We start from the raw sequence: 17,028 nt of genomic DNA on the forward strand, positions 1-17,028 counted from the left end.
TGCTGACAGCTCAGAGCCCTCTTGGGATCTTCTGTCCCCTTCTGCTCTTCCCCAACTCGTTCTCTCTCTCTCAACAAAATAAGCATTAAAAAACAAGGTGCCCTTTCCTGACCTTGGGGTAACGCAGATACCCCCCAAGGGGCACCCCACTTGAAGCCTCCCACCTTGCCCACCCATGCCCCAGTGGGTCTGGAAGCATGGCCAGCAGGCCGTTCAGGAGCCCACCCTGAGGCGCCCAGGTCTGCAGACGGGCTCTTGCAGGGCGTGGGCCGGCCCAGCTTGGGAGCCTTGGGCAGGCGCAGGGGAGGGAGACCCCGTGGCCAGCAGGTCCCCCTTCCCTTGAGCAGGGGTCTGTTCTGGGGTGGGGGGCAGGTTCGTCTTCCCGGGAGGAGGTACCTCCTCGTGTGGACTGAAAGCCCTTCTTCGTTCACCGAAGGTGCTCCTTGGCGTTGTGCCCTCCAGAGACTTGCCCAGATGATCAATATGCTTTTAATTAAAACTCAGACTGCTTCAAGATGACTGTGTGGTCCCCTGGGTCATTTTCTTCTTTCTGCCAACAAGTTTCTTAAAGTATCTTGTGCTGGGCATCACGTGGGCCCTTGGGGAGCCATCTGATCCTCTGAATTTCCCGGGTCAAGGGCCTCTTGAGAGGTTGGGCTTTCTTTTTTTCTCTTTTTTAATATTTATTTGAGAGAGAGAGCAAGCAGGGGAGGGGCAGAGAGAGAAAGAATCCCAAGCAGGCTCAGTACAGAGCATGACGCTGGCTCGAACCCACGAACTGTGAGATCATGACCTGAGCTGAGTGGGACGCTCAATCGACTGAGCCCCTCAGTCTCCCTGGTCGGGCTTCTTTATTGAGCCTTATTCAGGACGCCCCGCCCCTCTCTCAGAGGCTGTAACCCTATCAGACACATTCTGGCAGAGTCATGTGTTGAATGAGTGTCTTTTAGTGTGTAATCTGCATGACATTCAGGGGCAGTGGCCTGGCTTCTAAAGTCAAAACCCCTCAACCTTGGGCACTCTTGCCCCAAATGCCCACCTCCGTGGCATACAGTAGTTGTTCGATAAATGCACGAAAGGTAACTTTTCCTGGGCGCCTGGGTGGCTCAGTTGGTTGAGGGTCCAACTTTGGCTCAGGTCATGATCTCATGGTTCGAGCCCCACATCAGGCTTTCTGATGCCAGTACGGGACTCACTTCGGATCCTGTCTCTCTCTCTCTCTCTGCTCCTCCCCTGGTCTCTCTCTCAAAAATGAATAAACATTAAAAAAATAATAAAAATAATAAAAAAAAAAAAGAAAGAAAGGTAAGTTTTCCTTCTGCTGGAAATGCCACCCAGGAGATGACCCAGAGAGAGCTGAGTAGTAACTCTCCATGCATCACTTGGTGCCTGTGTGTGACATTCACTTGTGTCCCACACTGGGAATGGAGAAAAGGGACCTCCTTAGAGGTGCCCTCGGGCTGCCCTAAGAGGGAGGACACTGCCCAGAGATCTTGACCGGGATCTTCTGCCGAAGACAGGAGACTCCAGCCACCAAGGTCGAGCAAAGAGCTTTTTATTCCAGAGCACGAGGTGGAAGCTTGCGCCCAGCCTCCCTCCCCGTGGTCCTCGTCATGTGTGGACAAGTTACGATCCCGTTAGTTTGAGGCAAGCACAGTGTTATGCTGTCGACAGCCGCCGCGGAGGGCAGGCCGCCTGTCAGTGGTGTGGGGGGAGCTCAGGGTCGGACGCGTCTGCGCCCCCAGAATGGGCTCTGCCGTGGCCGAGGGCCAGCACAAGAGGAAGTCGCGCGTTGGGGAGGCCAGTCTGACCGCAGGTGACATGTCTCCCACAGCCAGAGACAGAACTGGCTTTGGGGTTGCCGGGTGCCTCTGCTTTCAGGCCAATGGCCCCGAGCAGGTGCTTCAACGCCCCTCTGAGCACGGGCCTGCCAGCAGCGACCGGGGAACCCTCTTCCCTTATTCTAATTGCCCTCCAGGGGTGATGCCGCAGTGTGGAGTCTTTGGTATGCAGTCTGCTTGCCTTCCGGGCTAGGACAGCAAATGGCAGGCCTCTTGCGATCTTAGAACGGCTCTCCCAAAGTGGCAAGTGGCCGTGGCCTGCCCAGAGTGCGAGGTAACGGCCTTCGGAGCTGACCAGGGCTCCTGACGTCGTCATTAATAAATATTAAAGCTGATGTGGACCAAGAGGATAGGGCTACAGCCTGGGTGTGGGAGGTCCGGGCCTTTCCGGTTGCTCTGTCACTGCGAGAGCCCTGCCATCACCCCCCTCACGGGACGTCTTCCAAGGGCTCTGAGCTGAGATTCAGACAGGTGGCTATGTGAACACCAGCCCCTCTGAGCAGTTAGCCTTGGGGCCTGGTGGGTCATTAACTACAGACAAGGGGTCTCTCTGTGACAAGAGTCCCTGCCCTTCACAGTTGCTGCCTGAGAACTAGGCCGCTGCCTGGCCCCCTTCTTTCCTACGGTTCCCACAAGCTTCCTCCGTAAGCGACCTGGGCTGTGCCTCCAAACTCTGACCTTCTTCCCCACTTAACTGGGGCTATAGGCCCTCTGGGGGCAGCGGGGGGGGGGGGGGTCCTGCTCTTCTGCCTGGAGCCCCGGACAGAGACCTGGCACGGGCAGGCTGTGCCTCGGTGCCCGAGCCCTTCTCCCATGCTGGTGCCCGCTGACCCTGGGACGACGGGCCAGAGAGAACCAAGGTTTACTTAGGGGAGGTGGGGTGGTGAATCCACTCTTAACACCAGACTGAGACCCGAACCCTTCGGTAGGACTTTGTGTGGAAGACGCCTCTTCGGCACCTGTTGGAACGGGGTCTCAGAGCCCCAGGACCCCTGCCAAGGCCTTCGGTGATGGCCACGGACACTTCAGGCTTCACATGGAGTGGCCGGGGCCCAGGCTCATCCTGGCAAAGTGCGGTGTGTGTGTGTGTGCTCGTGAGTCTGTCTGGTCTTCCCGGTCCATCCATCTGCAGGCCCTGGCCACCACCCACCCTTCAGAGAGACAAGTTGGACCCTATCCTAGGAGACCTGGCCTAAAACACAGGGGCCAGATTTCTGGTCAGTTCTGCACAACTGGGTTGTTAGACTCCCTCCAGAGGGAAAGTTAATTAAGCTCTCAGGGGGGCGGTCAGAGGGTCCCCAGCAGCTCTGAATAGGTCCTCTCCCCCGTCCCTGTCTGTGAATGGACAGACCTGTAGCCACAAGGCAGGATGGCTCCAAGCCGCCCGGCTCCGTGACGATTCTAGCATCTTTGGGATGGAAAGGGAGCTGAGTTTTGGTGCCACTGTCCCGACACAGTTACGGTCAGAACCCACGTTTCCAACCCCGGGCACGTGTCACACGTATGTGTGTGTGCGCAGCCCAGTATGGGGCATGGGGCCCTCCTCAGACCCAGCCTGGCCCGTGCCAGCTGCTGTGGCAGCCCTGCCCTTCTTCTGTGTAGACAGGCTCAGGGAAGCCTTTCCGGGAGCAGCTGGGCCTCTGCAAACTTTCGAGGCTGTCTCTCCTGGTGTCAGTGTCTACCCCAGGCCCCGAGGCCAGCCCTGCCCTGTCCCGTCATAACATCATGGCCTTTATTCTCAAAAGTCAGGAGCCGGGGCGCCAACCTTCCCAAGAGGAGACAGACATCCCAGGAAAATCCAAAGGCAAGTTCCTCCCTGCCCCTGGGCTGCCCAGTTTAGAGCGTCCTTTGCTGGCCGGGCCATGCCGGTCACAAAGGACCCTCTGGAAGAACAGACAATCCCACTCTGGGCAGACTCTTCTTAGATGGACCCCGAGAGTCTCTCATCCCCCTGTCACCCCCAGCCACCCCCCCCAGCCTGGGGAGATAGGAGGGGGCACAGGGGCTGGCGATGACAGCGAGGGGTCCGCAGGGAGCGGTGGGGTGCAGGGTGGCGCATCACGACACGCCGTGGCCATGACACCCGCAGCCGGGGTCGCCAGCGGCTTCTCGGTGTCCGGCCCTCCCTCCACGGCAGCTTCACTCATCTATCACCTCCACAGAGTCCTCATCCTTCCTCTCCTCCGACTGCTCCTCTGTCGTCTCCGTGTTGTCCATGTCGGACAGCGAGGCCACCTGCCGCACCCAGTCCCTGTCACTGAGAGGCTCTGGGTCGCACGGTCGGGAGAAGGGGTTGAACCAGTTCGGGGAGAAGTCCCCACCAAAGGTCTCCTTTACCGACTTCCAGCTGGCCCTGCGCTCCCTGGGCTGGTGCTTTCGTTTGAGGCGCTCGATGCCCTGGAGGGACAACGGGACAAAGAGGGTCAGCGTGGTGCGGGCCTTGCGCCCTCAAGCTCACCCCCAGCCCCGGCACGGCAGAGCACGGAGGCCCAGGGCGTGGGCGAGGGGGCCGGCGGGACACGGACTGCCGGGGCCAGGTCAGGGCTGTGGGGCCCTAGGGGCCGATGGGGTGCGGGCGGAGAGCAGTGGAGAGCGGCACAGCAAGCAGGGCCTTCCTGGGGAGCTGGCCCGTGTCCCCCCCCCCCCCCAGGCCTCTGTCCTTTCCTCCCACAGGTGCTGGGGGGCCGCCCAGCCTCCTTAAGTCAGTCCAGGCCGCCCAGGGGCCCAGGGCCAAGGAGCGACGTCGCATCTGCCCTGAGAGCCCTAGAAAGACGACTCCTCCCTGGGGATTCTGGGCCGCGCCCCACCCCCCCAGCAGGTGCAGCCGACTTAGCACGAAGAAGGGATGCAGGCGGAAAGGGCAGAGCACAGGTACACACAACGCTGGGGCTGAGGAAGCGGGGTGTGCATAGCTAGTGCCAACATGCGGCGGGCAGCCGGGGGCACGCGGGGCCGCCGTGGGGAGGCCCGGGCCGGCGTCGGGCCCCACTCATGCGCAGACACGCCCTGCCGCTGCTCCCAAGCTGCCCACTCACCTGCCTCTGGGCGTCGGTGGCGACTCAGCTGCCAGGCCACAGAAAGAGGGTGTCGGGTAAGGGGGAAAGCCCACAGGAGTTAAAGGCACAGCCAGGCCAGCTCTTCAGGCCACAGCACCCTCCACAAAGGCCTTTAGCCCCACCGTTACCATTGGGGCCTCTGCCTTCTCCGTCCCTTCCGGAAACCCAGGGAATGTGCTGCGGGTTTGCCGGGCACGGGCCCTGCTCATTCACACGACTCATTCCACCTCGGAATGATCCCTGAGTACCTCGTTCTAGGTTTCCTCCTCCTCTCCACACAAGAGCCTCACATAACCGGAATGATCCCTTCTGTTACGTGGAAAGAGAAACTGAGGCACGCATAGACTGAGCTCCGCCCCATCCTGCGGGCCAGTTCTCCTCCAGCACTCTTTCTTCCCACCCCATCTCACAGATTTCAGTGTCTTGGCTTTTGAAAAAAACTGTAGTTTAAAGAATCTGCTGGTAAGCTGCTAATTACAAAGGGCGGACCAGTAACTTTACAGTGAGGGAATGTTTTGCGGGTATCACCTTACCCAAATCGAAGTTAACATCACTGAGATGTGTCAACATCATACGCCTCAGGACGAGACACACCCGGGACCTCGCCCCGGTCGCCCTGCCCGAAATGCACAAGCTTGACCTAATTGCAAGAAAACATCAGACAAATGCAAACTGAAGGCTAGTCTACCAAATACGTGACCTCCAACCTTCAAAAGGGTCGAAGTCTGATGGAAATGCTTTGGAACCAGAAAGAGTGGTGACTGTGTACAGAAGTAGGTCTGTGCCAAATGCCACTGAATTGCACGCACGAAATTGGTTGATTTTATGTTATGTGAATTTCACCTCAATTGGCAAAAAGGGGTCACAGGGCACCTGGGTGGCTCAGTCGGCCAAGGGTCCGACTCTTGATTTCGGCTTACAGTTCATGAGATGGAGCTTTGTGCTGACAGCGCGGAGCCTGCTTGGGATTCTTTCCTCTCTCTCTCTCTCTCTCTCTCTCTCTCTCTGTGCCGCCCCTCCAAATAAATAAACATTTTTTTAAAAGGGTTCGGGGTGCCTGGGTGGTTCAGTTGTCTGACTTTGGCTCAGGTCATGTCATGGTCTCATGGTTCGTGAGTCTGAGCCCTGCATTGAGCTCTCTGCTGTCAGTACGGAGCCCGCTTTGGAGCCTCTGTCCCCCTCTCAAGCATGCACGCTCGCTCGCTCTCAAAAATAAACATTAAAAATATTTTTTTAATAAAAATAAAATAAAAATTAAAAAGGGGGGTCAAGTTCACCAAAGACAAAGCCTGAGGAATGTCACGGATTGGACTAGAGCATGACAAGGGATGAACTGTGGCCTCCTGGGACAGACAAGGGTCTCAGTGGGGCACCTGGAGAAATCTGAATAAAGCATATAGATCAGTTAATGATATCAATGCGTTTCCAGGTTCCTGCATTTGTATCATGGTTATATGAAATGTTTACATTTGGAAAAACTGGCGGAAGGGGTTCTGGGGAGCTCTTTGGGCTATGTTTTCCCCTTTTTTTTGTAAGTCTGAAATTCTTTCACAATAAAAAGTTTAAAAAATCTGAGACGCACAGACGTGAGCAACAGTCTCGAGTACTGAGTTACAACGTGAGAAGCTGCAAACAGCCAACACGTCCAATAGCGATGGCTAAGTCAGCCATGGAAAATGGGGCTAATACAGCTTCACGTCGCACTGGACAATCCTGTCCACGTGGTTAACAAGGGAACAAAGAAGTTAGTTGCACAGGACATCATGGGACCCGTGGGGACGGGATGTGAGATGGTTTGTATTTCTTTCTGTGGACTCTCCACACGTTCCAAGTTTCACCGACGAGCAGGTGTTGCTTTTACAATCAGAGCAGAACAGCTATTTCAGGACACGGACCCTGCTGACAACCTTTGAGGGGGCCTCCCTTCGGTCACGAGCACCTGATGTGGTGCAGCTCACAGACTGGCCCCTCTCCAGGCCTCCTTATTCAGCACAAGCAGCAATGGCCAACCGAGGGTGACCTGCTTTGGGTCACCAAATGATTGCACCACTTTGCGATCCTTTGCAGCCGGTCAAGAGAAGCATTTTAAGCATGACGTCAGGGAAGCTGAGGCATCATCATGAGGCAGGCCAGGCTACAGAGGGGACACCCGGAAATGACAGATGCACCGTATCCACACTGACTGGGCTCACTCCAAGCCGCGACTGTGGATCCTTACAACCGCCCTGAGGGGACGTGGGCGTTGGTACTGACACTTGGCAGATGGATAACCAGAGGTTTCTGAGAGGCCCTTACAGCGGCCGAAGCTTGTCCTGGTCGTCAGAGCCGTGGCGAGAACCAGCGTCTTCCTTCTGCCCAACGCGTTCTCAATCCTACTACAAATTCTCACTCTCCCCGTGCTGACCGCAAAGGCAGAGCAAAGCTACAGAGGAAAATGAAGCAAGAGAGCCCAGCGGGATTACTATGTTCCGTTCCAGCCGTGTGTTCCCAGGCGAACAATCTCTTCTCCAAGCTTGTAAAACAAATTCCACCCAGCGCCCCGCCTGTCCACCAAAGTTCCCGACATCCAGGTGTGTCAGCTCTGAGTCTGGACAGAAGCAAATATTCCAAACAAATCTGATGCCTACAATGAGGCCCAAAGGTCTGGCTCAGGAGGGGCCAATGGGGTTTCTTTTTCCCGGTAGGACTCGATTTTGAGTTTTGTGTGGATTTCGGGGCGTCCCGAAGGCAGAGGTCTTAAGCTGGAGGTCCGCAGAGGCGACAGTAATACCCACTTCAGGCTCAAGCGGACAAGAACGGTCGATTCCTGGTTCTGGGGCAACGGCTAAAGCCAGCATGTCTAGGAGGGAGTGTGTGACTGGGGGCTTTTGGGCCCCCTCGGCCAGGAAGACACGTGAACTGTCATCTGCAAGCAAACCCACCGAGGTCCCACATTGAATGTACCAGGACTAAGGCTCCCAAGGAAGGCAGAGACTCAACTGAGGAAGTAAAGACTCAACTGAGGCCCACAGAGCAAAAGCTCATTGTCCCCCTGCTCCCCACATCATCGGATGGAGAAAGTCGGAGCCACTGCTGCCCATGCCTCACGCCCTCCTCGTCAGACGGTCCGATCACTCTCGCCGCATCTGTGGCTCACATCTTTCGACCGCGACCCACAACACGTGATGCTTTTCTGTGCGGCCCGGCGCCACCCCCCGCAAAGTTTCACGAAACCACACGTATTCTACAACTGTAATGCATTTTTATGTTTATTTTTTTAAAAACTGCCGTGGCGAACCCCAATGAACCCATCTCACAGATCACCAACAGTTGTGAGTGCGCTTTGAAACAGCAGAGGTCTAACGGAGCCAACATCTACGAAAGCCATCGTCATGCTGACATTCACGACCCTCATGTAATCCTCACCGCAACCTTGCGATTTGGACAAGCTCCCCGGTTTCACAGAAGAGATGGAGGCGTGAGTGCCCAAAGTCACACAGGAAGGACGTGGTGACCAGACTACACTACAGCAGCAGAAATCTGGGGCATCCTCACATCCCTGGGAGACCATGTGCCTTCCCCCGGCGGCCACTCGGATTTGCTAGAGTACCCACGATGGTCAGGTCACCAATGACTTTCTTGGTCACCAATGAGGTCTGGGGCTGGGGAGAGTACAGTGGCCAGCGGCCTGTTTCCGTGTCACCGTGAAGTCCTTCTATCCTGTGGACCCCTTGGAGCAGAACCCAGTCGGACAGATGACATGTGCGGAAAGGCCGCTGGACAGACTACTAGCCTGGCTCCCCTTCCAAGAGAGACTTTTCCCGTCTGCTCAGCATTCATTGGTCGGGGAGGCTGTGGGTCGTGAGGGGAGTGGGGCTTCCGGTCAGCACGCCCCACCCAGCACCACATGGGACCGTATCGTCGGCAGGCACCAGGGGCCGACCACCTCGGGGGTGACCCCCGCGCGCCCCAAGTGGACTCTCAGTCTTGAGCGTGTGTCCCAGTCACGTGGAGGGCTTGTGAAATCCAGATCGCTGGGCCCGGCCCCGAGAGTTTCCGACTGGGTAGGGTCTGGGCTGGGGCCTCAGCATGGGCATTTCTAACAAGTTCTTAGGTGATGCGGATGCTGCTGGTCTGGGGACCAGACCAGCACTGCCTCGGGGCACTGCCAGCAGGAAGATTCTTGAGAGGGCTTCTGGCAAAATCTTCCTCTCTTCACATTTCTTTGGTATTTAAGGGCGCCCTCTATGTTGAGACCCCCTGGCTCCACTGGCTGGCTCACCCGTCTGGCCGATGCACCGCAAGCCGTGAGATGAGAGAAGCTAAAAGCCCGTCAGCCTGGCTGGGAGAGCCCAAGGTGGGCTCCTGAAGTCCGGGGTTTCTGTGGGGGATGCTCACGTCACACGGGTGGTTAATAAACATTTCTTAACTTCCCTCATCGGAAAGATCCCTGCAACAGGAAGGGGGGTCGTAACTTTCTCAGTGGCCGAGCCAGAATGAGCAAGAACCGGTGATTCCGGGTGCCTGACTTTTGGTTCTTCCAAGATAAAGTGTTCCAGAGATGAGACGGTGTGACTAGCAGGGGATGTGACACACGCACGGCTGCCCAAGCTCACTTCGTGGGCACAAGGTCACCCAGCCCGGGCACATAGGCAGAGATCTGCCCGGACGCAGGCCTTTTGCACGGTCAGTCCGGTTGCTATGGGCACAAACCTGAGGTCACAGGTGGGAGGGAGTCACCCAATCCAGCCGGCCACCTCACCTTCCTTGGTTTTTCCCGGCCACTCTCCAGGGCCCCCACTCCGAAAGACCACGGCTGCTACAGACCCATTTCGCAAGTGCGTGCCATCCAGCGCCGTCAGAGCCAAAAGCTGGGCCGCCTTTGTGGGGAGACACGTCCTGTGTCCTCAGCCGTCTGGAAATGCCGAGAGCTTGGCGGGGATCGCTTCTTCCTGTGCGGACGCCAGGCTGCGGACCAGTCACTCTACTCCCAACGACAGCCGCGTTCGTTCCCTAGTTAATAACTCCCGGAAAACTGTCTTCCATCTCCATGAACGTGAACTAGGAAATCCACCGGGAGTCTTGGGATATTCCTATCTGCTGAGAGCAGCATATCCCTCTGGCTGAAGAGCCTGGGAACATTCCTTCTTTCAGCCCAAGGGCTCGTCAAAGCCCAGAGGTAGAATCATACGGGAAAAGGCTGTCAAAAAGCAGCCTTTTTCTCTGGGGAGGATATGCATACTAGGCTCAGGTTTAAAGGATGAATTTCTATTTTTAGGACTCAAAAAAAAAAAAAAAATCAATACATTTTCAGCAGTATCTGCTGCATTCCTTAGAAATTCCATGGGGAAAAGAACCAACCTGGGTCACTTAAAAAAGAAAAAAAGCCTTGAAGATGGAGTGTTAGGAGGGCAACCAAATACTTAAAAAATATACCCCCAGCAGGGAGGACCAGAAAGGCAGCAATGCCTCCCACGGGATGGATCCCTGAGGGGAGGGAGCAGGTCAGAGACAATTCTTCACACACTTCAGGGAACTGTTAGGAAGGAAGGAAAGAAGGGAAAAAAGCCTGTAGGAAACAAATGCTATAAATGAGATTTAAACAGAGCATTAAAAAAAACCGCTTCAGGGGCGCCTGGGTGGTTCAGTCGGTTAAGCATCCTACTTCGGCTCAGGTCACGATCTCCCAGCCCGTGGGTTCGAGCTCCACGTCAGGCTCTGTGCTGACAGCTCAGAGTCTGGAGCCTGCTCCGGATTCCGTGTCTGTCGCACTCTGCCCCTCCCCTACTCATGCTCCTCTCTCTCTCTCTTTCAAATAAATATTAAAAAAAAAAAAAATTTTTTTTTTAAACTACTTAAAATAAAAACCCAACCCGCTTCAGATCTCAGCCCTGACTTCTAGCAAACATCAAGTGCATAGGAGAGTCAAGGCAGAGTTGACTGGCTTGGGGAAGGGTCGCGGCTCACGTGGGACGGGGGATGAGGAACTCCTCGAAGCACTGGCACTGTCCGTGGAGGTTTTCAGCGACTTCCCCTGGCCCGACTCTGCTTTCTGCTGGGTGGGCAGCGGCCGACGCGCCTCTTCCCCACGCGTGGGACTAAGCAAAGTCTGCAGACTTGAAGACTTCTGTAGCCCAGGAGCATATGAGGGATTCAGGCTGCCGAAAGCCAGAGCCAAGGCCCAGGGGCAGGCTCGGTCAAGAGCGGGGTGCCTAGCGCCCTTTAAAAACAACACGGCCGAAACCTCGCTCAAGAGCCGCAGAGATAAAGATCCTTTAAGAGCAATGGAACGAAGGCCCCGCCAGGGCTGTCCCGGAAGGGAACAAGGTGAGAGAGCACGGCTCAAGGAGAACAGGTTTTGGAAAAATTTTATTGCATTTTTGTTTCCATGTGGAAGCACGGACAGAATCGAAGAGAGGCAGCACGCTCCACTTACTGTTCATGGAAAATCACATAGGCTAGAGGAATCTCCTCCCTATCCTGATTGGGCTTAATAACCCTTACCCCCGCCCCTCCCCAAGCACAAGCTAAAAAAGGAGCTTCGTGGTGATCACGTTAAAAAAAAAACAACAAAAAAAACGAAAAAAACGAAAAAAAACAAAAAACCAAATCCACGTGTACAGATTCACAGATGGTCAGCGCTCAGATGTCTGTGATTTCTGCATTTGCAGCGGGCACTCCCCGTCCCCGTCTCATCTCCCCGCTATCTTCAGGCCTTCCTCTTTTAAATGGGGTTTCACACAGGAAGTGCCTCCAGGTGGAAACGCTCCTCAGTCCCCGGCGCCAGCCGATTGATGATTCCGGGGAGCAGGGGTGGCCGTCTGCCAGCTTTCAAAAGTCTGGGGGCTGTAATGTCGCCCCCGCATCGTGGGCAGCCCCAGGCCAGGACGACAGCCTCCCAGGTTAAAATACAGAGAAGATGTGGGTACGTGTACATTTATGTGTCTAAAATATCAGAAAGGGAGCCCACTTTAGCGATTTACAAAATGGGTTCGGGGGAGGGGGGTGGTTGACGGCGGGGCTGGGCGCTTGGGGACTGTGCTGTGTCACTCTGTCACTCAGCATTATTGCCGCTTAACTGACACCTTGCTAGGACAGGGGAGAGGGCGGGTGCTAAGAGTAATCAGACAAAGGAAACCTGAAATCGCATGATTTTTTTTTCTCCTTTTGACTGTGTAAGGCATTTTGAACTGGAAAAACTTCTCTCCTTCACATTCGTCCAAATAATCAGCGGGAATATAATTGGTGATTCAGAATACAAATGAGACCCCTTTGATCCCACCACCCTCCCCCCAAAAGTCACTCTAAGCACCCCAATCCCATGGCGTGCGAGGAGGCAAACCGTGTCCACGTGGGGGATGAGGCCGCCGTGTCAAGGGCCCGTCTTAGGGCTCCAGCCCTGATCCTGCCCCTCTTTTGGTGTCTTCGGTGAGGTTTTAAGTCCCATCGGGGTGCCTGCCACCGCCTCCTGGGCAGTGGGAGGCCATGGCCTTCCTGCCTCTCCTACGCATCCCCAACTGGGCGTCCGGGCCGGTCCATCCGCGTACCGGTGTTAAGTCTCACTCAGTTAGTAGAGGTGGGCTTGGCCCGGAGACAGCACCCTCCACGTTAGTCATGCCAGACAGACAGCAGAGAGGAAACCAGAGGCCAGAGAAGTGATTTAAAAAAAGGGGGGGGGGGGGGGAAGAGCAGCTTCGGTCACCAAAAAATAGAAAGGATGATCTTTTAAAAATAAAACATGGGGACGTTTTTTTTTTTCTCTGCAATGCTCAGCCATTTTACTTGAGATGTAAAAAAAAAAAAAAAAAAGTTTTAGAATAGTTGTTTTGCTTTTTCGATTTAAACATTCATGAGGACGGATGGGACGGTAGTGCTGTGATGTGGTTTGTGTCTGAGGGGCAATGCTGGTCAGGGTCCTTCAGACCACATACTGGTATGGGTCTGCCTTCCCTTGGTCTGGCGTGGCAAAGGGGCTGGCCCAGCCTAGAGAGAAGGGGTGGCCAAAAACGGCTTTCATGTTCATCCATTTTGTTTTTTTAGCCCATCTTCTCTCTTCCTTTTTCAATTGTTCTATTCCCTGAAAACAAGAACAATCATACTTTCAGTCAAGCACTTTATTGCTGTTGGTTTTTGGGGAGGGACGTCCATTAGCCTGAGGTGAATGGAGTAAATGCTTCCTTTGAAAGCCATAAAGCTATCTGCATGCTACGCTTTTCTTCTCTTTCTCTCATAAAAAGTGTTAAAGGGAACAACAAAAAAATCACGCTTTTTGTGGGGGTGGGGCATGGGCACCTAGTTTACAAGCCCCTCCAGGCAGGGAGGGGAAACCGAGCAAACTCACGCCCAGGCCTAGGCCAGCATTTCTGGTCATGCCCTTCCGGTGTTTTGCTAAGGGAAGGTGCATATTTACGTGGCCCAGGTTCTGCAGGGGCGCTTCCGGCCTGGTGCCGGGCCCGGCGGTGTGTGGGAACACGGAGAAGGCTTTGGTGCCACAAGCCTCAGAGCTGGCAGGGGCTCGCGATCGTGAGAGCCGTTGCTGGCCTTTCCTTTGGGCTAGGTTCAAGTTTGATGCCACTATGACCACTTTGCAGACAAAAAAAAAAAAAAAAAGAAAGGAAGAAAGAAACAAATCAATGACCACTCTGGCGCTGTGAGTCTTGCCAGTCTGGGAGGTCAAGAAGCCACCCTGTTTAGCGGCGCTGGCAAGGCAGACCTGAGAAGGTCCATCGGGAGTAAGAGACCGTGGCGGGGGAGGGGAGAAGCCACCATAGAGGAGGAAGGAAAGGGATTAGTAAAGGTTAGAGGGGCTGCCTGGACAGACAGCCAGCCCCAGGCACGGCAAACGGCTTCCTAGTGCTTCCTTGGGAACAAGTGGGGCCAGGGGCCATCTGGTGGTTGTCCAGAGCCTGGGCTACCCCCCCACCCCCACCCCACAAAGTCTCACGGGGAGAGTAGGCTGGGGAGGAAGAGTTCCCTCCCTTCTCCCCCCTTCCGATGGAGCTGATGAGCAGGCAGGGCCTGAGGAGAGAAGCAGCCTGGCAGGAGCCTGGCCGAGCGAGCGTCTGGCTGGAGCAGCTGGCTGCCGTGGTCTCTGGTGAGCAGGAGTAGGGAGGAGCCTGAGGGGCCAGCCTAAGTGAAGCCTCTATTCATGGCCAGGGACTGGGCGGACGCAAGTGGAGGGGAAGGCATCCCTTCCCAAGCGGGGCCCTTCCTTCTTTTCTCCTTTCCTCCCCAACACAATCCCCTTCAGGAAAGGCCCTGAAGGGGGAGAACAACTAGGGCCCGGGCTGTGTGAGCTTTCCTTCGGGCTCCCCCACACCACGGCCTGTGGGGCCTGGCAGCATCCAACAGGGGGCGGGCCGGGCCGGTCACCTCTGGGGTCCCTGCAGGTCTTATGCAGAGAAGTTGGCTGCATTTACTGCTTGGACACACAGCTGGAACTATACCATGGGCTACTATTTTGAAAGAAACTCTTACAATGACGCTATCTCTTATAAAGGATAAAAAAGTTGCCGAGAGCCCCCAAGCCCTCACATTCTACACCGCCGGGGATCCCCACGATCTAAACGATGTTGCCTTGGCTGCCGGGAGGGTAAACGCCTGATTTTCCACACCCGCAGGGAGGGGCCTAGGCAGCAGGGGCAGGGAGTGTGTCTTCCTATGAGCCACCACCTGAGGCTGACTAGTCAGCAGGCCCAGAGCCGCCCCGGAGGGCCCGTAGATGACCAAGGCTTGCCACCTGAGGGGGGACCTTGGGAAGGCAGGAATAGTGGCGGGAGGGACCTACGACTTGGGGCCCCTCGTCTGGAACCCAAAGCCGAAAAAGGAAGAAATGCCCACATCACAGCAATGGATTGACCACCTTGAGGCTTTGGACACTTAGGACAGTCAGGAGGCGGTGTCGTCCGTGGCGCCGGGTGAGTGGGCCTCAGTCCTGCCCAGCCAGCTGCCTGAAAGTTCCCAGAGGTGGGGCTGTGGGTAGGGTGGAGGTAGGAGTGGGGTGTGGGGAGAAGGCAAACGATGAGCTGGGCCAGAGCTGGGCCAGGCAGAGGTACCTAGAGGCCAAGTGAGAGCCCCTGCCCACCGCTCGGCGGGGTCTGAGGCAGGCTGATTCCTGACTCTGCCCTCTGGACCTGCTCGTGAAGTCACCTCCTGTGGGAAATTGACCCTGCCCGTGCCAGCTAAGGCACCCTTCCTTTGTCCATCATCCTCTCTGCAGGCCTAGGGCCGTCGGGTGGGAAGGATGTCCCCGGGCCCAGCAGAGTGCCTGACACAGCACAGTGTGTTAAGACAGAACCATCAAGGGAAGACGGAAGGTCTTTTGGCAATGAGCACCCTTCCCAAGGCTGCTGGGTCCCATTCCTGGTGCAACCTGCCGTGCCGGCCCCAAGGAGGGATCTGTGTGTGTGTGTGTGTGTGTGTGTGTGTGTGCGCACACGTGCACACCCTGCACACCTGGGCCCTGGGCATTGGGCTCCCGGGTCTGGCCTGCAAGCCGACCACACCCACTGCGCCCCCCCCCCCCCGCCCCTCCCATGCCCCGAGCCCAGGGCTGGAGCTGGTGGGCAGGCCGCCCGCTTACCGTTTCGTCTGTGCAGATGGAGTGCACCTGGGTCCCAAACATCACTGATGTGAAAATGAGGAACAGAAGGCCCTCGAAGCACAGCAGGATGAGGAGGATCACCGTGGTGGGTGGCGAGAAGGAGCTGCACTCTGGAAGAAAAGGGGCATGTGGGACTTGGGGCTGCTGCCCACCCCCCGCCCGCTCGCACTGCTCGGCCCAGCGGGACTCGGCTCCTCCTGGCCTGGCGGGGCCCATCCCGCCCCTCCTAACCCCTGTTCCTTGCTCACTCTCTTTCCTAGCCAGTGTGTCTGTATCCTGGTGCCAAGCACGTGGAAGGACCCAGAAGGGCCCCCGGGGCTGAGGCATGAAGGCAGGGAGGCCCTCCTCTCCTCAGCACAACGTGGGCTGTACAGGTGGAGCGGCCTCAGTCTGGTTCTGGTCTGGCTGTGAATTTTCCGGACGTTCCGGTCCCTCTGTCTGCTTCTGGGTGACCGGAAGGGGCACATCTGGAGGATCACTCAAGTGGTTCTGGGACTCGAGGTTTTACAAGGGGGCGGCCTGGCTGCCGGGCTTGGCCCCGAGCCGGGTGTGAAACAAGCCCCGTGGGAAACATCCTTCTCGGGAGCGTCTGCATCACTGAGACGGTCAGTCCAACCGGAGGGCCGCCTGGCGCGTTCACTCTCCCAACCTCTCTCCGAGCCCAGGCTGACTGTCCGGGCCTCCGCTCCCTCCTCGGTACAGCAGCAAGGTTTCACCGCTCTGTCTTCAACAGCAGAATCCTCTGTCTGAACCAAGTCTAACTAAGAAGCCGCCCCCGCGCCCCCCGCAAATGGAGACAAAAGCAGAGGTGTTATGGGAGACGGTGAGGTCTCCCTCAGCGGGGGCACCTGGGGGAGACACTGGGCGGTGGGGGCCCCAGCTGACAGTACTCACTACCGTGGGACTCCTGCCTCCGCTGACAGCCGCCTGGGCCTGTCACCCCGGGTCGTGGTGCGCGTTTCTTGTTGCCCCGGTGCTCAGGCCTGTTTCCCTGGCTGGAGGGGTCCTGGCAGGGTCGGGCTTCCCTGGGCTTTGGGAACTCAGGGACCCTATCTGGGGATTTGGTGCCCCTCTGAGCCACCCTGCCGCCTCCCTCACAGGAAGGTGCGGAGGGGCAAGGGAGGTCAAACCTGGGAATGGGCACCGTATGGGTGGTGGGGGTGAGGAACATCTCCTCCAAATGCCTTGATCTCCTCACGTTTCTCTCGGGACATAACAATGCCTCCAGACGTTTCCCTTATTGCCTCTGTGCGAGGCCGGGAGGTGGGCAGGCCAACGGTTCTGCGGTCAGGCAGACGCAGCAGGGTGAGGATCCTGGAAGAAACTCCCGACCACGAGCTGCTACTAAGATGCCGCCACGGAGACTCCGTTCCGGCTCCTGCGCCTTTCCCGTCCCGCACACCGTGCGGTCGTGTTTCTTCCCGCCCTTGCCTCCTGCCTGCCTTTCCCAGCACAACTCCGGCTGCAGGAGGAAGGGACACTGGCTCCCTGCGGTACAACCAGCCTCGGAGCAGCGCCTGGTAACGAAAGAATGGGGGCACAAGGCCGG

The 17,028-nt window shown here is 56.7% G+C and overlaps 1 protein-coding gene across 8 annotated transcripts in view; it reads right to left on the minus strand.

Annotated features, from left to right (window-relative positions):
- Positions 1 to 1,539: 1,539 nt before the first annotated feature.
- ZDHHC3 (zinc finger DHHC-type palmitoyltransferase 3) overlaps positions 1,540 to 17,028 on the minus strand; it is a 60,346-nt gene continuing 44,857 nt past the window's right edge. For 2 of the 8 annotated variants that reach the window (XM_045492594.1, XM_045492596.1), the window contains 2 exons: positions 15,459 to 15,589; positions 1,540 to 4,238 (listed from right to left, as the gene is read on the minus strand). In XM_045492594.1, coding sequence (XP_045348550.1) covers positions 3,981 to 4,238; positions 15,459 to 15,589 — 389 coding nt within the window. In that variant the 3' untranslated portion in view covers positions 1,540 to 3,980. Of the gene's footprint in view, positions 4,239 to 11,226; positions 12,954 to 13,503; positions 14,827 to 15,458; positions 15,590 to 17,028 lie in introns of those variants that run through there. The other 6 variants (XM_045492598.1, XM_045492599.1, XM_045492593.1 and 3 more) reach the window with 5 other exon arrangements.

This window comes from Leopardus geoffroyi, chromosome A2 (genome assembly GCF_018350155.1).
Source record: "Leopardus geoffroyi isolate Oge1 chromosome A2, O.geoffroyi_Oge1_pat1.0, whole genome shotgun sequence".
NCBI lineage: Eukaryota > Metazoa > Chordata > Mammalia > Carnivora > Felidae > Leopardus > Leopardus geoffroyi.